The sequence below is a fragment of the Chrysochloris asiatica genome, unplaced genomic scaffold, assembly GCF_000296735.1.
Source record: "Chrysochloris asiatica unplaced genomic scaffold, ChrAsi1.0 scaffold00560, whole genome shotgun sequence".
Taxonomy (NCBI): Eukaryota; Metazoa; Chordata; class Mammalia; order Afrosoricida; family Chrysochloridae; genus Chrysochloris; species Chrysochloris asiatica.
In genome coordinates, this window is record NW_006409078.1 from 100945 (window position 1) to 125609 (window position 24665).

A 24665-nucleotide genomic window follows, 5' to 3' on the forward strand; every position below is an offset into this window, starting at 1 on the left:
TGTGAAAGCTAGACAGTGAATAAGGAAGACCATAGAAGAATTGATGCTTTTGAGTTATGGTGTTGGAGGAGAATATTGAAAGTGCCATGGGCTGTCAAAAGAACCAATAGATCCTATTAGGAAGATGTGTAGCCATAGTGCTCCTTGGAGGCCAGGATAGCATACTTTGGACATATTTTCAGGAGGGACCAGTCACTGGAGAAGGATATCATGTTTGTTAAGGTGGAGGGTCAGAGAAAAAGAGGAAGGCCCTCAACGAGATGGATTGTCCATATTGCATCATCTATGGATTCAAGCATGGCAACAGTAGTGAGGTTGGCCCAGGATCAGGCAGTGTTTCGTTCTGTTGTGCATAAGGTTGCTGTGAGTTGGTACCAACTCGATGGCACCTAACAACAACAACCAACCCAACATCTGCTCCTCAGAAACCCTATACAGGGTCATTATGAGTCAGAACCAACTGAATAGCACTTAACAATAACAATCTACATGCTAGATGGAATCCCAGTGTAGTGCTATAGTATAAACACTGGACTGCTAATTGCAAGTTTGGAAGTTCAAACCTACCAGTTGCTCCTTGCCATTATTAGTCAGAACTGCCTGATGGCACTTTACAACAACAATATACCTTGATGCCAATTAGTTATAGAGATAAAAATGGCTTTAAAAAAGTTAACATTAAAAATAATATTTTAGATTTGTTATACTGTTTCCATTAACACAATTCACTTTAAGTAAATAAAATTTCCAATTAAATTTTAATATCTATGTAAAATCCTCATATCCAGATTGTCTGGTATTAATACTTTCAAAACATGACTAATTATAAAATAATACCCTCAAAACGTCTTACATAACCATAGAAGCTTTATAAATATTTGTAAATTATAGAGGAATAACATCACATAGTAGCTAGAACAATAAATGTTAGAAGCAATTTAGCTATGAGAGTGGGCTTCGTATTTTTCAGCTACGTGATAATAGTCAAATTACATTAAACTCATATTAGTGATTTGTTTTAAGATAAAATTTGGTTTTATCTATTGGAACATAATATTCATCTTTGTTGTTATTGTTGTGGTTATTATTATTCCAAGTCATGGGCAGAGAATGTGTGTGTGATATAAGAGTAGCAATGTCTTAAATACTTTTTTGTTTAATTCACAAAGCAGATTCTTTCTAGAAGACCTTCCCTTCCCCTCTTTGGCTCTGTGACCTTGGTTAAGTTACTAACCTTCTTCACACTTCAATTTCCTCAACTGTGAAATGAGGGTGGTTGGTTAGATGACTCTGAAGGTTTGTTTTGGCTCTAACATGGTATGATTCTGTGAAATGGAAAATTAATATATTTGGCTTTGGTAACCTTATTCAAAGCACAAATATTAAAAAGACACAATTAATTCTTATCCTCTTCTGAGTTTCCATTTACTCTATGGAACTAATCATTTGGAATAAATCATTTTGGAAGCACTGATTGATTCAGGTATTCAGTAGAAATTGATAGCGTAGCATTTTGTTTTTGGACAAAACTCTGAACTCATTAAACCGCCAATGCTACAGACTTATATCAGATTCCCATTGAATCTTAATGCAGATAGCTTGGTTAAATAAAGCACATACTTTATTGAACTTATAAAAACCAAAACTGCCTCCAAATGATCACTGAAAAACCTGTTCTCAATTTAAAAGTCTCATTTGTTCAGATTGAGAGTCTTTATGAGCAAATGTGATGCCCTCTATCTGTTGCTAGATCTCCGCATCCGAAGACAGCATTCCTCTGAAAGTGTTTCTAGTATCAACAGTGCTACAAGTCATTCCAGCATTGGCAGTGGTAATGATGCTGACTCCAAGAAAAAGAAAAAGAAAAACTGGGTAAGCCACCATCTGTAACCTAATTTAAAAGTTTACTATTGCCCAATGAGTCAGGAGTTTTCCTTTTGGGCTTTAGAAATATGAAGAAGTTTAAAAAGAATCTCATTCAAACTACTGGCACCTGAAATTCCTCACATATCCCCAAGATCAATGTGAAAAGAATATATTTTAGAGTGGGCGGGTCTGCCACTTACTGATTGTATCTTGGACAGGTTACTATACCTTTTTTAGGGGTGAGACTAAATTTGTTCATCTGTAAAAACAGGTTGTGGGTATAGACATTGTAGAGCTATTGAGAAGAAAAATGAGATGACATATATATTTAGAAAGAGACATATATGTGTAATTAAGGAGTTCTGCTAACTTAGTGGTTATGAGTTGGGCTGCTTACCTCAAGGTCAGCAGTTCGATACTACCAGCTGTTCCGTGGGAGACAGATGAAGCTTTTTGCTCCCATAAAAATTTACCGCCTTGGAAACCCTGTACAGGGTCGCTATGAGTCAGAACCGACTCCACAGCACATAATCACCACCACCACATGTATAATTATCTTATAGCAAGGATTTATTTTGGGAGTAACAAACAAAATTATGATAATGAGGATGGTGGTAGAAGTAGTGAAGGAAGAAGAGGTGAACAATTGAAATTGGAGAAAGGGAAAGATTAAGGTTTAAAAATATCCTCATTAGCAGGATATTTTGCTCCCAGTGTGAGCAAAGTGATGAGAAATCAACTACATTAGGGTCTGCCAGATTTTATTCTTTTTCTTTCTTTCTTGTTTTACCTGGAGGATATGGCAAAACCAGAAATGTACTTGAATAGAACTGTGCATTAGGTTAGCTTGAGATATAACATAATAATATTAATCAACTGATAAAACACTATTGAAGGGAAGATTCTGTCACTGCAAAATGCTTTAAATATATAATATTTTAATGCTTTAAAATAATAAAGATGTGCTTTTATTATTATTGAACAAAGTAGATTTTAAATAAGGACCGTTCTTTATGAAACCCAAACCGTACCTATTAGAGCATATTGCTGCATAATTCTCAGAAAATACTACTGGAGTACATTTTATAAATAATGAAAGAAATATCATTTCTTGTTTTTAAAATAATGTTTCTGTAGGTAATATTTTTAAATACTGATCAGCCTTCATTCCCTTGATTTGTAATTCCACACTCTTTCATGTTTCTGCAAGGTGAACTCTAGAGGAAGTGAGGTGAATATAAACTGGACAATTTGGCATGCATCTATTAAAAAAAAATAAAAAACCCAAACCCTGCCTTGGCATGTATGCTATTTATTTTGGCAGTAGGCTTTTATACCTTTTAAAAACAGATTACTTTGTATGTCTTTTCTTTGTGCCTTTTCATTTTAATCTCAAATTTTAAAGAGAAGTAATAAAACCACTTTCTGAATAGAGCTGTAGGGGATACCAATTCTGGTTCTGAATTGCCTGGGACAGAAAATTTGAATAGAAAATCACAATTAATGAAGTGTTAGGTAAATTTGATTCCATTTTTCTTTTACATATATACTGTCAGCAAGACACGACTTGATTGTAGCTCTAAAGTGGCCATTTAAAACAAATTGCCTTGAAGGGAGAAACCTTACAAATGGAGATCCATTCAAGGCACTGAGTTTTAAATGATTGCTCTGACAGCCATGCCCTTGATCCTGCACTATTTAAAAGCCCATGTTTGCGCTGAGCTGGATTAATACAAGAATAAAACAAAAGTACAACACACGGTATCATTTGTTTTAGAGATACTGTGTTGCAACTGTTAATACTCTGCTTATATGTACTGACCCCAGGCAGTGGCTAGGATGGCACCTGCAAACTAACTCCCCATAGCAAAAGCTTCATAGTACAAAGAGACAAAGATAATTTTTCCTTTCAGCTGAGAAGCTCATTTAAACAAGCCTTTGGAAAGAAAAAGTCTACCAAGCCTCCTTCCTCACATTCAGACATTGAAGAGCTTACGGATTCATCCCTTCCAGCATCCCCCAAGTTGCCCCATAATGTTGGTGACTGTGGGTCAACATCGATGAAGCCCTCACAGTCCGCCTCAGCGTAAGTCACTTCGTCTGCAGATTGCTGGAATACTTTTAATAAAGAACTTTGGGCCAAGCTTATACTTAGGTTCACCACTGTAGCACGATATTGATACTAGTCATTTCCAAACTTTTCTTTGAATTCTGGACAGCATTGACTTTTCTTTCATTTTTCATATATTTGAATTCATGTGTTTCTTTATCATACTCTCTAGTTCTCTGAATCATTCATAATTTCACTTCTTTTTGCTTGCATTTGTCAAACTGTGCATATATGCAGGTCACTCCTTGTCTGGCCACCAAAGAAACGGCAAAATGGCCCTGTGACTTACAAGCATAGATCTCGGTAAAATGGAACGGGATGCATGAGAACTGCATAGATTCCAGTTCTAACCTCTGCAGTGTTTGCTCTTGCTTTTACTAAAATCACTCGCATGCATTTCAATGATCAAAAACTTTTTCTAGCTTTCTATTTGGAGTAAAATTCCATTTCCTAAAACCAAACTGTAATCCACTTTACTTTTATTAAATACTCTAGCATAGTGTTTTTTTGTGGTAGCCTACAATGTAGGGGTACACAAAAATACAACATTTAGAATGTAGAATTGTGCTCTTATAAATTGTTTCTCTTTTGTTTTATATACTATTTAATTCAGACTTTCTTGTATGTGTATGACAGTTACTAGGAGAGAGCTCTGCCATATAAAACAAGACCAGTACCCTTTGGCACCTGGTGGCACTGTAGGATTAGTAATATACCACAGTTCAAACTCCTGAGTGGGATCCATGCGGACAGCACTTAATAACAGTAACAACAAAAACAACACTTTGACATATAATTTTATTACCATACGAATAAGAAGGAAGTACACAGCACTATCATTTCCTGACCAGCAACTTAGTCCTTGCATTTAAACTAGAAAGGATATTAGTTCATATAAAACCAATTGTTTTGACACATTCCCTACAAAACAAACAATAAGGATATAATATATATGACCTTCAAACAACCCCAACTAACCTGCTTCTGTGAGTTGAAACCTGTGATTTTACTTCATTACCTGTGATCTCTTAAATCAGCTGAGCCTACCAGGAAGCTTACATAACACTCAGCCATTCTGTTAAGTGTCCATGTCCATAACTCATCTCTAATTTATTTCCCACAGTAATTCTGTTGAATTTTCATGATAACTGGAAGAAGGTATTGTGGAAGCCAAGTAAAGTCATTCATTACACAAGTTTACAAAAGAAAAAATTAAGAGGTTTTTTTTTTGTTGTTGTTTATTTGTATTTATTTTTTACAGACCATTTTGTAAGTTGCAAATAGATATTTCAGGTCCTTGAAAAAGGATAGACTGAAATATCCTAAGCCTATGGAGTCCTGGAGGTGTGGCACTGTAGGAGAAACACTAGACCACAAGGTCAGTTTGAATCACCAGGTCAGTGGTTCAAACTCACTAGTCGCTCCTCAGAAACACTATAGAGGGTCACTCTGAGTCAGAAGTGACTCAGTGGCACTAAACAACAACAACAATATGATTCTTCAGCCCTATATAACAAGGGAATTCAACAATAACAAGGGAATTTTGAGGGTCTTTTTGTACCCAGTAATAGGAGCTCTGGTAGTGTAGTGGTTGCGAATCGGGCTGCGAACCGCAAGGTTAACAGTTTGAAACTACCAGGTGTCCACGGGAGAAAGATGAGACTTTCAGCTCCTGTAAAGATTTACAGCCTCAGAATCCCTGTACAGGGCCGCTATAAGTCGGAACCAACTCCATAGCACATAACAACAAAAACAACAATAGGAGTCTTCATGTGGCATTATAGGATAATCACCAGACTGCTAACTACAAGGTCAACAGTTCAATCCCTCCAGCCACTCTAGGAAACCTATACAGGGTCACTATGAGTCAGAACTGACTCAACAAGACATAACAACAACAATAGTATTTTCAAACTTAAAAAATTAGGAAGAAACAATTAACAGAAAAATACAGCTACTATTTTCAGTTTTGAGTCCATGAATATGTAACTGTTTGTAAAACTCTTTCTCCATGTCTCTAGGTTTTGCCAATAGCAAATAATGTCTGTATCTACCGGATAATAACGCAGGCCAGCATTTTAGAGACATTGCTTTTCGTAATCCTCTAGCATCCCCAACTGACTTTTGTTCTTTTCCTTCTTCAGGATCTGTGAATGCACGGAAGCTGAGGCAGAGATAATTCTGCAGCTGAAGAGTGAGCTCAGAGAAAAGGAATTAAAATTAACAGATATTCGACTGGAGGCCCTTAGCTCTGCCCATCACCTTGACCAGATCCGGGAAGCCATGAACCGCATGCAGGTCAGTGCAGAAGCAAGTGAGACTAAAAGGCTGATTATTTTCTTCCCATTGCTGTCCTCCTGTGACACTGTAGGATAAGCACTGGGCTGCAAGTTTGCTTCAACTGCAAGGTCAGTGTTTCCAATTCACCAGCCACTCCTCAAAAACCTCATACAGGGTAACTAAAAGTTGGAACTGACTCGATGACACTTAACAACAATAATATGGCTATTATAAAAATGTTCCTACTTGTAAACCCATTGTAGAAATGTGTTGCATTTATTAAATCTTTACTATTTATTACTTACCCAATACAAATGAAGAATTTTGTCAAAGCCAGGGCTGCAAGGAAGAAATCAAACTGGTTAATTGCTCTGCAGGACCATTCAAGACACTTGCATCAGTGATTGGATTCAGATAGAGAGCTAGGTTAAAAAAACCCACACCTACAAAAAACTAGTACAGTTCTCTTGCCTTCCCTTTCCCTTGACTTCCTTTCCTGTATGTTTGCTTCTTCCTTCTTTTGAAATTTGACTTTCAAATACCTTTATCTATTTTCTTTTTGAAAAACAACAGTAATGAGGAAACTACAAAAAGTTAATACTGGTGTCTGAATATGGAAGTCAGAGTGATGTAGAACGCCATCTGTAGAAGTAGAGCTTTTGTATTTCACAGACAACATTTGAAGGCTAAATGCAGAACCCGTCTGTACTCAGCCTAAGTTTTCATTTTATTATTATTGTAAACCAGTAATTACTTGGTACCACAGAAGATTGAAATGACAAAAGCTCATTGCTGAGCATACTCAGCTGCTGCTGTATGTATTCATAAAAAGACTTTTGTTGTTTTTACGAGCTTAGTGCCCAGTTTGAAGGAACAAACACTTTTTTAGATATTAACTATGCTTTTGAAGTAACTTAAATCAGCTTATTTATATTGTTTTTGTCTTTCTCTGGTTTTTCAACTCTTCATGAACTCAGAATATTACAAATGGCATTGTATTATTTGTCAATGAGATTTTAACATTCCTTTTAAAATGAGAAATGTTATGAATTATTCAATTATGTTATTCTTAATGCAAATGAGACCAATCTTGGAAAACTCCTCAAATATATGATATACTCAAGGAATAATAACAACCAATCTAATGGGCAGCAATTCTATATTTCTGAGTGTTATATTCATTTACATGAGAAATAGAAAAAGCTATTTTTCCTTCAGAGGAATTTTTTTTACAGTTGTTCATTAATCATATTACCACATGCTTTTAAAAATAAACAATTTAACTCTGATAAAAGAATCAGTATAATGTTCGTCAATCAGCCAGCTCAATTTTTTTTTTTTTCATGTTTTTCATCTTCATAACAGAATGAAATTGAAATTCTGAAGGCCGAAAATGACCGGTTGAAGGCAGAAACTGGTAACACAGCTAAGCCTGCTCGGCCACCGTCGGAATCTTCAAGCAGTACCTCCTCTTCATCTTCAAGGCAGTCACTAGGACTCTCGCTAAACAATTTGAACATCACGGAGTCTGTTACCTCAGGTGACTTTGTGCACCTTCCTGCATGACCCAAGCATGCGTAGGTCTGAGCAGGGGAGACAGCCTAGAATTTTGAAGAGCTTACTCACCAAAATGTTAACACCCACACCCTCTAAAAATGTTAACACCCTGTTTCTCAGAAACAGTCCTATTTCTCTCTAATGCATGTATCTACATAGTTGTAATGTTAAAAGGACATTCTTTATGAACGAGTGAAGGAAAGTCTTAAAGATACAGTTACTTAGGAATCACATGCTTAGGAATGTTGTTGTTGTTGCTAAGCACCACCGAGTCAGTACCAACTCATGCACAACAGAACAAAACTCATGCCAGGTCCTGGACAAACCTCACATGTATTGCTACGATTGAGCCCATTGATGCTGCAATTTGCCAATCCATCTCGATAGGGGTCTTCCTCTTCTTCTCTGACCCTCCACCTTACCAAACATGATATCCTTCTCCAGCAACTGGTCCCTCCTGAAAATATGTCCGAAGTAGGAGAGGTGAAGTTTGGCCATCCTGGCCTCCAAGGAGCACTCTGGCTGCAATTCTTCCAACACAGATCTGTTGGTTCTATGGGCAGCCAATGGCACTTTCAGTATTCTCCTCGAATGCCGTAACTCAGAAGCATCAGTTCTTCTGTCTTCCTTATTCACTGTCCAGCTGTCGTATGCATATGAGATTATTGAAAATACCATGGCTAGGGTCAGACACACCTTCGTCCTCATGCTCACATCTTTGCTCTTCAGCACTTTCATCTTTGCTCTTCAGCACTTTCATAAGATCTTTTTTGCAGCATATTTGCGTAATGCAATATGTCGAGTGATTTCTTGACTGCTGCTTCCATGAGTGTTGATAGTTGATCCAAGAAGAATGAAGTCCTTGACAACTTCAGTCTTTTCTCCATTGATAAGAATGTTGTTTATTGGTCCAGTGGTGAGGATTTTTGTTTTCTTTACATTGAGGTGCAATCCATACCAAAGACTGTGCTCTTTGATCTTCATCAGTAAGTATTATAAGTCCTCTTCACTTTCAACAAGCAAGGTTGTATCATCTGCATATTGCAAATTGTTAATGAGTCTTCCTCCAATCCTAATGCCACATTTTTCTTCATATAACCTAGCTTCTCAGATTATTTGTTCAGCATTCAGGTTGAATAAATATGGTGAAAGAATGCACACCTTTCTTAATTTTAAACCATTCAGTGACACTTTCTTCATCATTCAATAATTTGCCAACAGACTCCTTCAATAACAAAAGACGAGGCTTGAATTTTTTCTTCAGTTCCCCCAGCTTGAAAAACGCTGAACATGTTCTTCCCTTTTGGTTTTCTGACTCCAGATCTTTGCACATTGTGTTGTAATATTTGACTTTATCTTCTGAAGCAGACCTTTGACATTTTCTGTTCAGCTCTTGGGCCTCCTCATTTCTTCCATTTGCTTTAGCATCTCTACGCTGGAGAGCAAATTTCAGTGTCTGATCTTTTTCTCTCTTGTCTTCTTAATGACGCTTTGCTTTCTTCCTGTGTGATGTTCTTGATATCATCCCAGAACTTAGGAATGTATAGCCTTAATTTGGAGAAGAATGAGAAAATGATAAAAAGTACTCACAAATATAATGATAATAACTTAATGTGTGGCACTGTAGGATAAGCACTGGACTGTAATCAGTTTGAACTTCAAGTTCACTGGTTCAAACTCAAAAGCCACTCTTGGAAACCCTGTACAGGTTCATTATGAATCCAAACTGACTTGATAGCACTTAACAGTGACAACAACAATTTATAATATTTAAAATGTATAAAGTTCATTCACATATAAGGACCTGTTTGTAAAGTACACTATATGTTCTTACACGATGTTACCCAGAGATACCTACATTTCCCAACTCTATTAATGTTTCACCAAACAAACAAAAAGAACATACTGGCTTCTGTTGCATTCAGTGGTATTAATTATGGAGTCCTGGTGTAGCACTGTAGGATAAAGTGCTGAACTGCAAGGTCAATTTGAAGCACAAGTCGTGTGGTTCAAAATCACCAGCCACTCCTCAGAAACGCACTGCGTCGCTATTGAGCCGAAACCTACTTGACAGCACTTAACACAGCAACAACAGTAATAGAACATGGGTATAGTTTTGATTGAATTGCAATTAGAATCATGTGACATAATCCCAAGTTAATATCTAATTAAATGTGGTGCTGAATCATTTTGTATATAGAATTTATTTAGGAAAGATTTACATGAGGATGTGTGGTAATTACAAGGAGACTTGATGGCACAGTGGGTAAGCTCCTGGCTGCTGAACAAAATGTTGGCGATGCAGCATCATCTGCCACTCTGCTGGAGGAAGATGTGGCATTGTACTTCCAGAAAGATTTACAACCTTAGAGAACCTATGGGACAGTTCCACTCTGTCATTTAGGATTGCTGTGAGTCGGCTTAATGGCAGTCCGCGGTAATTACAATGGATAACCAGCAGATGACGCTTGGAAATAGAAATATACTATGTAACTAGATTCAATGATGTAATTGAAACTCTTCATTGTTGTTGTTGTTAAGTGCCATCAAGTCGATTCCGACCCATAGCGACCATGTATAGGGTTTCCAAGGAGCAGCTGGTGAGCTTGAACCACTGACCTTGCATTTCAGATGACTTTGTAGTCTGATGTATTAGCCCACAGCACAGCTCTTCATTGTTTGCCTTAAATTAGCTAAAATTTAGAAGATGGAGGAGGAGGAAGGTGGAAGGAGGAAGCAAAAAGACAACTAAACTTACAGAGCATACTGATATTGATTACATTTTCAGTGAATCACATATTTTCATTCTCAATATTAGCATTTTATGCTGTAATTATTCATCTGGTTTTACAAAAACAAAAACGTGATGAACATTTAAAAAATTCTATAGCATCTTGCTTTCAAAAGTTATAATGCAATACCCCAAATATATACTTGCCTTCATCTTATGTCTCAAAGGCAAATGAAAGTTAATCATATGTAATTCAAGAGTGCTGGTAGCATAGTAGGTCACCTGTTGAACTGCCAATCACAAGATTACCAGCCACTCTGAGAGAGAAAGATGAGACTTTCAGATTTACAACCTCAGAAGCCCTATTCAGAGTAGCTAGGACTGGATGTTGTTGTTAAGTGCCGTTGAGTGAGTTCCGACCCATACTGACCCTGTATAGTTTCCAAGGAGCGACTGGTGAGCTTAAACCACCCACCTTGTAGTTCAAACGTCTTTGCATTATGGTGCATTAACTCACAGTGCCACACCAGGACTGGATAGCACACAGTAATAAGAATTGAGGAAAACTTTAAAACATAGGGGGCTTGAGGGAATCGTTTCAGGACTCAAATAAATGTGAGGACTATGTAGCAAGTAAAACTAATGTTATTAGCAAATAAAGAATTCATTTATGTATTAAATTATTAATTGGATTATTAATTACAATGTCTATTTCAGATTAAAATAGATGTATAGATCACAAGTTCAAAAAAGACTGGAATAAATGGCAGTAACTTTATTGTGTAAATTGTATGGCAAGTATAGTTATCCACACTCTTCAGAAGATACTAAAAAAAGATAAAAACAAAAAATGGAGATATATAGAAGCTGAAGAATTGTCTGTTTGGAGGTGAACCTGCCACACCTGCCACAGGTGTGATCATGCTTTAAATCAAGCAAGTGATCATGCTTTAAATCAAGATATCTTAATTCACCACTTGAAATTGCAAAGTTTTACTACCTGTGTTAAATAATTTTGTTTTATTCTCTATGTAAATATAAGGTTTAGGAGACAAGATTGCTACTAAAGTAATGTAGTAAGAACAAATATGTAGAAAAAACCTAGATGTTTAGGAAAGGATAGAACTAATAGAGATAAATAGAATATCAAGGAAATTAATTTTAAAGTTTGTATGTTTATTAGGAAGTCCTGGTGTGGCACTGTGAAATAAAGCACTGGACCATATGATCAGTTTGAACCAAAAGGTCTGTGGTTCAAACTCACCAGTCATTCCATGGAAACCCTATTCAGGATCATTATGAGTTGGAACTGACTTGACAGCGCTTAAGAATACCAACATGCTTATTAGACTTAATTACACTGATTGTCATCATTGAGAATATATACCAATTTTGAAGGGAAGAAGGCATTCTTTAAGATAATTTTTAAAATATATATATCTTTGTATAATGATCCATTTTATCGTTATATAATTGCGTTTCCTTAATGATTTCTTGGAGTCCTGATGTGGTGCTTCAGGATAAAGTGCTGGATTGCAAAGTCAGTTTGAATCACAAGATTGGCAGTTCAAACCCACCAGCCGCTCCTTGGAAATTCTCTATAGAGTCACTATGGGTCAGAACTGACTTAACGGCACTTAACAACAACAACAATGACTTCTCAATAGTAACACTTGTGTTTTGCACTAAGAAAACAATAAGAAATCAGATGAGTAGGATATCATTTTCATTCACTCTTATTTAGCGGGTTAAAAGATACAAGTCATAAATGCATTATAAATGCATTATTTTAATAGTAAACCTTTCTAGGTTTATTACTGATAAATGAGACAAGTAAGAGGGAGAGAAGATAAGTGACAAATACATTGTTTTTAAAATATAGAAGAATATTCCACATATCCAATTATTTGCTGAGCAAATAATCTAAGAAGCTGGGTTATTTGAAGAAAAGATCAGAGGAAGACTCATTAACAGTCTGCGATATACAGATGATACAGCCTTGCTTGCTGAAAGTGAAGAGGACTTAAAATACTTACTGATGAAGATCAAAACTCACAGCCTTTGGTATGGACTGCATCTCAATGTAAAAGAAACAAAAATCCTCACCACTGGATCAATAAACAACGTTCATATCAACAGAGAAAAGATTAAAGTTGTCTAGGGCATCATTCTTTTTGGATCAACCATCAACACTCATGGAAGCAGCAGCCAAGAAATCAAAGGACATATTGCATTAGGCAAAGCTGCTGCACAAGACCTTTTCAAGTGTTGAAGAGCAAAGATGTTAGCTTGAGGAGTTTGGTGCACATGACTCAAGCCATGATATTTTCAATAACTTCATATGCATGCGAAAGCTGGACAGTGAATAAGGAAGACCATACAAGAACTGATGCTTTTGAGTTATAGTGTTGGAGGAGAATATTGAAAGTGCCATGGGCTGCCAAAAGAACCAACAGATCTGTGTTGGAAGAAGTGCAGCTAGAGTGCTCCTTGGAGGCCAGGATGGCCAGACTTCATCTCTCATACTTCGGACATATTTTCAGGAGGGACCAGTCGCTGGAGAAGGATATCATGTTTAGTAAGTTAGAGGGTCAGAGAAAAAGAGGAAGACCCCTAGTGAGATGGATTGGCAAAGTGGTAGCATCAATGTGCTCAAGCGTGGCAACAATTGTGAGGTTGGCCCAGGACCGGGCAGTGTTTCATTCTGTTGTGCATAGGATAACTATGAGTCAGTATTGACTCAGTGGCACCTACAATAAGATAGAAGCTTGACAGACATTCAGTTTTTGTCAGAATTTCCTTTTATTGTAACCAGAGTAGCAGATATTTTTTATTTTTCCTCAAACTATTGTTAGCAAACCTTACAGAAAATACAAGGACCCCCTCGTCTCATACTTTTTTTTTCCTTGGAGTTGCCTCCTTGGTTAACTTTCTGGTCCTATCAATGTAATGTGAACAGATTGAGACCCATAGTAATTTGTGATGTGATCTTTCCCTGTCCGTAGAAAAAGTTAGTATAAACACACTGAGAAACGGAATAATCACTAGAACAACTGTATAAACTGAGTGGAATAGGAAAAAAAAAAAAAAAAAAAGGTGGGCTGCTGTAAGGATGCTTAACCTGGTCACCTGATTAAATTCAATCAAGGGAGATCCTCTTTGATGATTTAAAATATTCTAGCCAAACTCTCCATATTCTCCAGCTCTATGTATTATTTATTGAATGTTATCATTGTGAAGCAGTATTTTACATTCTTTTTCAAAAATCTGTTTTTTTTAATTGTAAGATAATAGATGTAATTCCACTTTCAGAATTCGTTCTATTAAATTGTTCTTTTCATGATAGTAATAATCCCTTGTGGTACAGTGATAAAAGCATTCAATTGCTAATCAAAAGTTCAGCAGTTTGAATCCACTAGTCACTTAGTGGAAGAAAGATGTAGCAGTCTGCTCTCATAAAAATTACAGCTTGTGAAACCCTAGAGCAATTCTACCCGGTCCTGCAGGGTCATTATGAGTCAGACTCAACTCCACAGTAACTGTAACATAGTCAACACTGCTTGATAGAGCAGCTGAGTCACCCATTTACTGTGCATATGGATTCTCTAGCACACAGTTGAGTTTCCTTTGTCCATGAAACACTATCTTAGTATTAAGCATGACTTTATAATAATATCGTTGTCAAAACAAAATGTATATTTGAAATACTTGGCTTTAATTATCTCCCCAAATTGGATATTAATGTGGTGGAGTAGATTTTGGTAACTAAAATTTTAGTCATATTTAAAGGCTAGAGCCCTGGTGTGGTACTATAGAATAAGCACTGGACTACTAACCATAAGGTTGGCAGTCCAGACCTACTAGATGCTCCTTGGAAACCCTCATATACAGAGTCATTATGGGTCAGAACCGACTCGCTGGCACTTAGAACAGCAATGTTAGCATCCTTCACTAATTTTTAGCTAATTACTAGCAATACTGTTTTTACTATGCAACTATGAGCATACTAGATACAGAATGATAATTAATATACTTCTGTAGAGGTATATGATGCTGTGTGATAGAAATTTAGTAACAGAACTGAATCATTGCAGATATAAAATAAGCCATAATATAACTGGATATGTGCCAAATGCTTGAAAATAATTTGAGTTGACAGTCAATCTCAGCACCTTTTGCATTCACAAACTACATGGGTATTTCAGACTGGATAGAAAAATCAGATTGCTTTTCAGTTTGTCATGGTTATAATTGTAACTGAATATTACTCGGGTATTTTTCAGTCCTGTGTGTAATAGATAAAGAAACCTCCTATTTCCTTATGTAAAGGCAATGGCCCAATGCTTTAGTGAAGGCAGTTAGAAGTAGAAATAAATTCGCAGATTGAAAATTCAATTCAGCTGTAGTAATTGATCTTCCTGAAAGCTTGGGGTTTCAAATCACTTGGGTTTGTATTGGAAGCAAAGAGACTAAATATTTCCAGTGAAAAATACAATACTTGGTGAAGAAAACAGTGATGGTAAACAAAATTGTTAATGTTATTCTACTGTGTGTGTTTCTCTTTTAAAATTTGGCAGATATTTTGCTGGATGATGCAGGTGATGCAAGTGGACATAAAGATGGCCGAAGTGTGAAAATTATCGTCTCTGTAAGCAAGGGCTATGGTCAAGCAAAGGTATTTCTTTAATTTCAAGTTTCTTATTATTAAAGTCTGAGAATAGCTATGGGTCAAATGTATTTTACATTTGAATATCTGTTCTGGTATATATAATACAAGATGTTTGCCTTGGCTATATTATAAAAATATAAAAATAAAAAGGTGACTATATTATACAAATATAAAATTAAAGGATGCTAAAGAAATTACATATACAACCATCATATAAGCAGAAATGTGTCCTACCCATACCTTGATACCTTGTGTTTATTCGCTAAGAGCAGTATTGATTTTCAACTCCATATCCGCTCAGGTTCCATAACTCAAAAAAAAAAAAAAAAGTTGCTTTGTTTATATAAGCATCTCATCCAATCTATTCTTTCAGTATCACATGTAGAGTATATGTAATTTTTATCATATATGTTATAAATAATGCGTGCTGGTATCACAGTAGGTTGTAAGTTGGGCTGCTAATCATAAGATTAACAGCTTGAATCTACCAGTCACTTTGTGAGTGAAAGATGAGGCTTTTTGCTCCTGTAGAAATTTACAGCCTCAGAAAACCTATACAGGGTCACTATGAGTTGTAAATGACTCCATGGCATACAATACCACCACCAGAGCTATTAATCTGGTCTTTGTACAAAGGAAAAAAATATAAACTCTATGCCTATTCTAGACACCAGAAAGTTACATCTTCTACTAAATTCTTTCTGTGTGAAAATACCCCACTGAGGCTATGAGTCTGTATCTTTTTAAAGCATTTTAGTCTTTCTGGAATTAAATATTGCTTTCAAATTGGTGAGACCATTCTGAATCTATTCTTTCCTTTAAACTAAAAAAATGATTATAAGCTGAATATTTAGGTGAGTGGCCATGGTATAAAATTTTTCTAGCAAATAAAAGAAACACCTTTAGAATTTCAAAGTAATTGACATATTTAGGTTTGAAAACCACTTGAGATAGCATTTGTGATTCTTTTTGTAAATTGAGCAAATGTTCCAAGGATTCTATAGCCATAAACTTTCTGCTTGGGTTGCAGACTTGTGCCTGCTTTTCCCAGGTTGGTCTTTATGTGAGAGACTATAATAGTTTCACTGAAGCTTAAACTATCTTTAATTTAAAGCAACTGTTTATAAAAGTATTGTTTAAAAGTATCCAATTTAACTGGGCTATAATCACTATGAAAATCAAGCTTTCTCTTTCAAAACAATTTAAAAATACAATGTATTTGATCATTTTTCTAATAATACTTCTGAGAAATAAATATATATGTGTGTGTGTGTGTATATGTATATATATATATATATGTGATATATACATATATACACACACACACACACACTGGTTCAGCTGTAAAGTTCTCAACTTTTTCAGAAAAACACATTACTTTTAATTCAGGTGATTACTACAAAATGATGGCAATAATAATTTACAAGTATAGGGTTAAATACTATAGAGCCAGCTTTGGGGTTCTGAGTTAGCTATGTGACTTACATAAGGTTGTATTTCTTAATTAGTTGGTAGGGGTTCTAGGTGTAGAAGCCACATCTTCTAACATCTGACTCAGTGATTATTCTGCCATTTCTTTAAGCTCTTCCTAGTTATGATTGAAACCAGGAATGTATTATATTAAATCTTTAAATACAGGGTCGATATGAGTCAGAAATGACTTGGTGGCACTTAAACATCAACAACAGTATCATCATTACCAATATTCCATGTAACCATTTTCAGTTGTCAAATATAACAGGTTCTAGGAATCCTGGTGTGGCACTGTAGGATCAGCACTGAACTGCTAGCTACAAGGTCAGTGGTTCAAACCCACCAGCTACTCCTTGGAAACCCTTTACAGGGTTGTTATAAGTCAGAACTGACTTGATGGCACTTAACATCACAACAAAGTGTAATTGTAGTCTAGCTAGACTACAAAACCTAAACTGTTTACTTTTCTCATATATGCACTTGTTATTAAGTACTGCCTGGTCAGCCCTGACTCATTGTGACCCTGTATAATATTTCCAAGGAGTGACTGCTGAGTTTGAACTGCCAGCCTTGCAGTTAGCAGTATAGTGCTTATTCTACAGCACCACACCAGGACTCCTAATATATGTAGAAACTCCTCAAAATATCATCTGACAAAAAAATATCTATTTGGGGCCACTTTTTTGTTATTGTTATTATTGTAAAAGAATGCTTTACTTGACACATTCAGGCATGCAGGATTCTTTGGTAAGTTCTTTTAGCAATAAATTTCCTGAATAACTAAAAATAAGATATCACCATGAGTAATTTATTATTTTATAAAAACCTGGATTTATTTTATTGAGTATCTAAATGAATAAGTGAGAAAACTGAATTTGAGAATGATCAGAGATAAGTACACAAAGTAGTTGGATGATGTTCTAGGACTTTGACCAGTTGTGTCTCTTCAGATATGTACCCACTGCATTAAAACAGAAGGCTATTTTAATTAAAATAGAAGACTGTTCTTTCTTCTTCCTTTTCTTTTTCAGTTTCCTAATGGGTTTCATGAATCAGTTTTACTTGAATACCACTCTATAGGATCTTTTTGGCCCCTCTCTCTTATTGTTGCTCTGACTTAGGTTGGTTGGTTGGTCATTTCATTTTGGGGGGTCATTTTATTTAATCATTCTTGTGTTTGTTTGTCATAGACCCATAGACTTGATAGATATGTCACTCTTGATCATTAACTAGATTAATAAGTTTCAGTAGAAAATTAATACGTTTCAGAGTAATAAAACTAGATGCAGAGTTGGATTTAATCTCACTTTACTTTGTTCTTATTTAGGATCAGAAGTCTCAAGCATATTTAATAGGATCCATTGGTGTTAGTGGAAAAACCAAGTGGGATGTTTTAGATGGAGTAATTAGACGTCTCTTTAAGGTAAGTTATAAAAGATGATTGATATTAATATTCAAATATGTTTCACTGTGGAATTTCTATTGACTTTTCTAGCTTTGACATATTGGTATCTGTGCTCTTCTGTTTCAGATATTAAGGAGAGTTTTTTCTTCTTGTACTGTTTGATAAACAGTTCTTATGTTATCCATTTCTAAAATTCTTGACAGATAGCTTCATATCCTCAGGAGTTTTGTTGTTCTTGTAGATGAGTTGACCCATGGTTTTGACTTTCCATTTTGTGTGTGTCATTATAGGAATATGTGTTCCGAATTGATACATCCACCAGTCTTGGACTGAGCTCGGACTGCATTGCTAGCTACTGTATAGGAGATCTAATTAGATCCCATAGCCTAGAAGTGCCTGAACTGCTGCCTTGCGGATATCTTGTTGGAGATAATAATATCATCACTGTGAACCTGAAAGGTAAAAAGAAAAATGAAGAGACAGAGTGTGTTTTGTTAAAACTAGCATTTCTCTTTTTTGCAGTTTCTCTTAAGATTTTCATGTATGAAAATTATGTTAACAACTCTGTAATAGTTTTCATATGAAATGAGTCTTATTGATTAAAAACTAAAATCCTATTAAAACACATAAATTCCAGTAAATGAAATTCTTCAAGTCCTGGGATATAAAACTAGGAATATTATTTTGCGTATTCCCCAAGACTCATGAAACAAAAAATGTGATTTGAACAATATCAAATTTCTAGGCTTCCTTCATTAGCATTTTATATTTAGAAAGGATCAGAAAATGTAATGTATATTCCAAAGCAATATATTCATTTCTATATCTAATTTTAAAATATATGTCCCCAATAAGTACCCCTTGGGGAGAGAGGATGATAGCCAAACACCATAAATGAGAAATTCTGATTTCTCTGCTTTAGGTGATGTGATAAATCATTGTTGATGTTGTTACAACTGAAGCATACTTTATTCAATAATTCCTTGTTCATATATGAGAATATTGCTTAAAAATCATAGAAACCTTTAATAAATAAAAATATCAAAATGTGAATATGTTATCTCTCAACATATCCTCCAAATAGATCTATAAGGCAGTGTTTCCATCTCTCTCACACTTCCCAGTATTGGTTTGAACTGCAAGGTCAGAGGTTCAAGCTCATTAGCCACCCCCTGGAAACCATATAGAATGTTGCTGAGTTGAAAAGGGCTCAAAGACACTTAGCAACAATAACAAACCCTTCCCTGAAGAATGCTGCACTCTTTGATTTACACCATGTCTAATGGCAGCATTGGCATCCTCAAGGGATACAAACCATGTTCCTTTTAAATGTTCTTTGTATTTTGGGATCAAGAAGAAATCTGAAAGGGCAAGATTGTAGGGTATATGGGATGGATTAGGTTTCCTAAGGGAATTCTTGTAGGACAGCTCTTGCTACTCTCAAAGGATGAGCGGCTCTTATAATGGGGGTGGGGAGAGGAAGGGCGATCCTTCCACAACTTGACTAGTCAGTTTTTCACCAGTTCAGTTTTCTAATTTTTCTTAAAATTTCTTCATTTTAAGTCCTTTGATCACCCTGTATCCTTTGACTAAATCTGTCAAGATTGCCCCTTTGGATTACCCCTTCAGAGTTCCCAAAAAAGTATTGTCATAACCTTTTGAGTAAACCTCTCTGACCCAGAAGATCCAGTCTGAAGCCCTTGTTTGATTGCATCTTGATTTTTGAAGGCATCCTAAGGAAACTGAAACAAGTGTGTTACTGAGAACACTTGTCTGTAGGTGTCTAGTGATCACAGAGAAATACTTAAATGTACTTTGTTTGAAACAAGCCTGTGCATGTATAAACTGGAACCCTAGTAGCAATACTTTTTGACTTATCCATTCATATTAAAGAATCAGAACACATCTATATAATCTGTTGGTTAATGGGGGTAATTTGCCAATATCTGTTTTTGTGGTTATAGTAATTGGATTAGTAAAGGAAGATACTGTTACTGACTTCCAAATTCCTTGTCAAACACCACAATTTGCAGTCTTCAAAAGCTGGGATGTTGAATGAGATAAAGAGAACCAGGGAAAGGACAGAAAGAGTAAGAAGCACATATATATGAGGGAGCTTCAAAAAACTCATTTTAAAATTCCATTTCCCACAAACTTTTGAAATCCCCTTATATATGCATAATTATAGTTTTCACATTGATTCTTAGCAAAACCATATTCAAAGGGAGACAAGAGTTTATAATAGAATATACAGAAATAGAATATGATGAGACTTCAAAAAGTTTGTGGGAAAAAATGAAAGTAAAAGATAATGGAATGCATAAACTGTGATGAGAGAGAGAAGAAAAAGGGCTGGATGGTCCAAAGTACGGTGAGACCTGGGGACTCCTGAGCCCATGGACAAGGACATAGCCTCGGAGGACTAGAGCTGAGAGTGAAGCAACCAGCTGATAGGAAGTGAGGGGAGACATGCAAGAATGCCCAAACTAGCAGATGATACCCATTTGACCTAGCATCAATAGCTTGATAATCAAAACTTGACTAGAGGAAGATAAAAATTTAAAAATTGATAAAGGAAACAAGTGTAAATTGCTACAATGTGATGAAATTGACCCATACTTATGGATTTAGTAGCTCAAAATACCAACTGAGAGGGAAGGAGTCTTCACATCAAGTATCAATGCTATCCCCTTTGTATACAGGGTAGATAGGGATGGGCAACTTAGACACTGGCAATCTAAAATGAGGGGGCAATAAAGGCACAAAGTGATTGGCTTATAACATTTCAAGAGGGAATTTAGTTTAAGAATGTGTGGGGAGTCCCCGCTAAATCACTTTCATCTTGTCTAGATGGGTCTGGTGAAAAGAGATGGGATACAATTCTTATGATTCAAGAGTGAGTAAATGTTATCATGACTAATTGCGACTGTCACGACTGTAAAGGTAGAATTTTTATAACAAAAATGGGGGAGTTGTTAATCTAACAGTCCAGAAACAGGGGACCCTAGGTCCATTAAGGGAGAAGAGCACAAGCAGAATGTGGAACCCTATCCAGAGGAGCAGCGACACCAGCGATGGAGGCAGAGATGAGGGCATGGAGAGAGGGCGCAGCTGAGGACTCTGGACTCATAGAAAGAGATGGCCTGGGTGCTGGAGGCCAGAAGGCAGGCTTGCAGAATTTGCCCTTTGGTAGTTTAAATTATTATATATTCCTGAGTGTTTTTGTGTACACCCCCCAAAAAACAAACAAACAAAAAAACCCAGAGGGAATGGAAGCAAATATTGTTGAAGGATAATGCACGGAGGAGATTGTAATCTAAATGAAATGATGGTATAAGCCAATGTTCTCCCATGTAAACTATCACTTAGTTCACAATAAAAATTAAAAAAAAAAAAAGATAATGGAATGTTTCCATGAATTTTTTGAAGCCACCTCATATGTCTCTGGAAACAAACACCCAAAATATACACATTGAAAATAAAGCCAACCAAAATTATTCATCTTCCTTTAATTTGTGTGTTCACTGCCATAGTGTTGGTGTTTTCTGACTTAAAATGACAACACATCTTTAAGGTTTAGAAATAGCAAGGAAAGTATTTTGCAAGGATTGCATTCCCAGTCTAACACAGCTCTGTTGATTTGTGTTATATTTTACAGTTTAACTTACACAGAACAATAAGTCATGTTATTCCTTTTGTGTCTTCTTTCAGGGGTAGAAGAAAACAGTTTGGACAGTTTTGTTTTCGATACTCTAATTCCTAAACCAATTACCCAAAGGTACTTTAACTTGTTGATGGAGCATCATAGAATTATACTCTCAGGACCAAGTGGAACTGGAAAAACTTATTTAGCAAACAAACTGGCTGAATATGTAATAACCAAATCTGGTAGAAAAAAAACAGATGATGCAATTGCCACTTTTAATGTGGACCACAATTCAAGTAAGGTAAGTAAGTCATAAAATTCTAAGAGAAAGGCTGTTGTTTTTCCATTCGTGTCTTAAGCAATTAAGTTTTGTGAGTGTTTAAGACTTCTTTATCATATATTAACCAAAATATCTACTACTTTGACTCAAACTAAAATCTGGCTAATGACTAACCCTGTTTAATGAAAGACTGACATTCAGTAGCATTCAACAACTATCAGGAAGTCAAGGACCCATGGTAGTTTCAGATTTAAGCACTTAGCTGCCGATTGAAAGGTCAGAAGTTTGACGCTATCAGCTGCTGCACTGAAGAAAAGACCTGGTGATCTGTTTCTGGGTTAAAAATAGTGTCACTATGAGTTTTAATCAATCCCATGGTCCACAACACTAGGTACTTCACAAGCCATTGATGCGATAGAAAAGAAAATGAGGTCTTAATTGATGAATTTCTTTTAGACATTGTGTTATGAAGTGTTAGTGTAAAAAAAAAAAAAAAAAAAAGGTCCATACAAACTATTGTGGAAACAAGAAGGAAGAATAACTTCCGGGAGGAATAAGAGTTTTACATAAAAGGCAATACTTGTTCTGAGTCTGAACAGATTAGTCAAAGTAAACTTGGGTGATGCCGGAATAGGGATTTGTGAATAGTTAGAATCTTCTAGACAGAAATTCTGGGAGCAGCACGTACTTTGTTAATGTCACATTCCCATAGGAATTTTAATTAAGAACCTGGGAAACTGATCACTGCTACATTTTGCCATCAACTGTGGTCTAAATAGTGCTATAATATACACATAAATGTTGTCAGCTATTAAACAAGTTAAAATGAATCTGTATTTTTATATATTCTGAGTAAAATGCTGAATGCTAAAAAGGAAATGGATGATTCCTAACATATTCCTAATATTAGACTATTTTTACCTGTAATTATTCCTTACAGTCTGAATCAATTCAACCTAAGGTTGTCTTAGGAAAGTGTAACTGTTATAAGCAATAACTTGAGAGAATATAGATGATACTAGGTCATGATTTTCTCCAAAGAAAAACTAGCTAAATGATTTAAATGAACCCAATATTTCAGAAAACTCAGACCTGGGAATTTAAGAAATAAACCAAATTCCCAACAGTGACCAAACTCATTGGATTTTATAAAAATCTAGACATACAATTTTGCGAACACAAAGTTCTTAATGGAGTAGTTCATTTAGTCCTTAGTACAGATCCGCTATGAAATGATCGAATTTGGTTCCCTCAGATATGAAATGGGAACTACAGTAGGGTGGTTGTTGTTATAGCAACCTTGTGCACCACAGAAGCAAACACTTCCCAGTGCCATCCTCACAATTGTTGTTAAGCTTCAGCCACTGCTGCCACTGTGGCTACTCCATCTGTTTTTCTCTGACCAAGCATAGTGTCCTTCTCCAGGGACTGGCCACTCCTGGAAATATGTCCAAAGTATAAAAGACAAAGTTTGGCCATCCTGCTTCCAAGGACCATTCTGACTGTACTTGTTCCAAGACAGATTTGCTTGTTCTCCTGACAGCTCATAATACTTTTAATATTCATCTCTGACACCATAACTCAAATGTATCACGGGTCTTCCTTATTCATTGTCCAATTATCACATGCATATAAGGCAGTTGAAAATACCATTACTTGGATTAGGCACACCTCAGTCCTAAAACTTATATCTTTACTTTTTCACACTTTAAAAAGGTCTTGTACGGTGACTTTGCATACTACAAGATGTCATTTAATTACTTGACTGTTGTTTCAATGAGTGGGGATTGTGTATCCAAGCAAAATGAAGTTTTTAACAACTTCAATCTTTTCTTGATTTATCATGATGTTATTGGGAGAATTTTTGTTTTCTTTACATTGAGAGGGAACCTATTCTGAAGGCTGTTGTTTTTTTATCTCTATCAGTATGTATTATAAATCCTCTTTACTTTCAGCAAGCAAGGTTGTATTATTAGTATATTGCAAGTTGTTAATGAATCTTCTTCCCATCCTGATACCCCATTCTTCTTCATACAATCCAGTTTCTTGGATTATTTCCTCAGTATACAGATTGAATAAGTATGATGAAACAATACAACCTTGGTACATATCTGTCCTGATTTTGAACAATTCAGTATCCCCTTGTTCTCTTTGAACAATTGCCTTTTGGTCTGTGTACACATTCTCATGATTATAATTAAGTGTTCTAGAAGACTCAGTCTTCACAATGTTTACTATAGCATGTCATGATCTACTCAGTCAAAAACCTTTTCAGAGTCAGTAAGACATTGGTAAACATCTTTCTGGTCTTCTCTGCTTTCAGTAGTGGTTGTGGTAAGGACAAAATGAGTGAAAACCACACCAATAGCAAGCATAGTATAGTAGCAAAGCAAGAGTTCCCTGCAATTATCATTTATAACCCTTGGCAGCTAAATCACTGGGCTGACATAAATAACTCTCACACACATACAAATCTTTGTTCAAAATTGCTTTGTATGCACTCTTTAAGGAGAACAATGACAAACATAAACTTCAAGGAAATCAGTTAAGGTTATAAAACTATAGGGCAAAAATACCAAATATTTCTTAATTTTGTGCCATCAAGTCAGTTCTGACATGTAGCGACCCTGTATAGGGTTTCTGAGACT

At 35.8% G+C, this 24665-nt stretch overlaps 1 protein-coding gene across 1 annotated transcript in view; it reads left to right on the forward strand.

The window, feature by feature from the left end:
• Positions 1-24665, forward strand: part of NAV3 (neuron navigator 3) — a gene marked incomplete at its 5' end in the record, with an annotated part of 142797 nt that overhangs the window by 99591 nt on the left and 18541 nt on the right. Inside the window, 10 exons of the mRNA XM_006877704.1 lie at positions 1751-1872; positions 3077-3097; positions 3780-3952; positions 4214-4279; positions 6121-6274; positions 7622-7796; positions 15122-15219; positions 18014-18109; positions 18382-18550; positions 21803-22038. Coding sequence (XP_006877766.1) covers positions 1751-1872; positions 3077-3097; positions 3780-3952; positions 4214-4279; positions 6121-6274; positions 7622-7796; positions 15122-15219; positions 18014-18109; positions 18382-18550; positions 21803-22038 — 1310 coding nt within the window. The remainder of the gene's footprint in view (positions 1-1750; positions 1873-3076; positions 3098-3779; positions 3953-4213; positions 4280-6120; positions 6275-7621; positions 7797-15121; positions 15220-18013; positions 18110-18381; positions 18551-21802; positions 22039-24665) is intronic.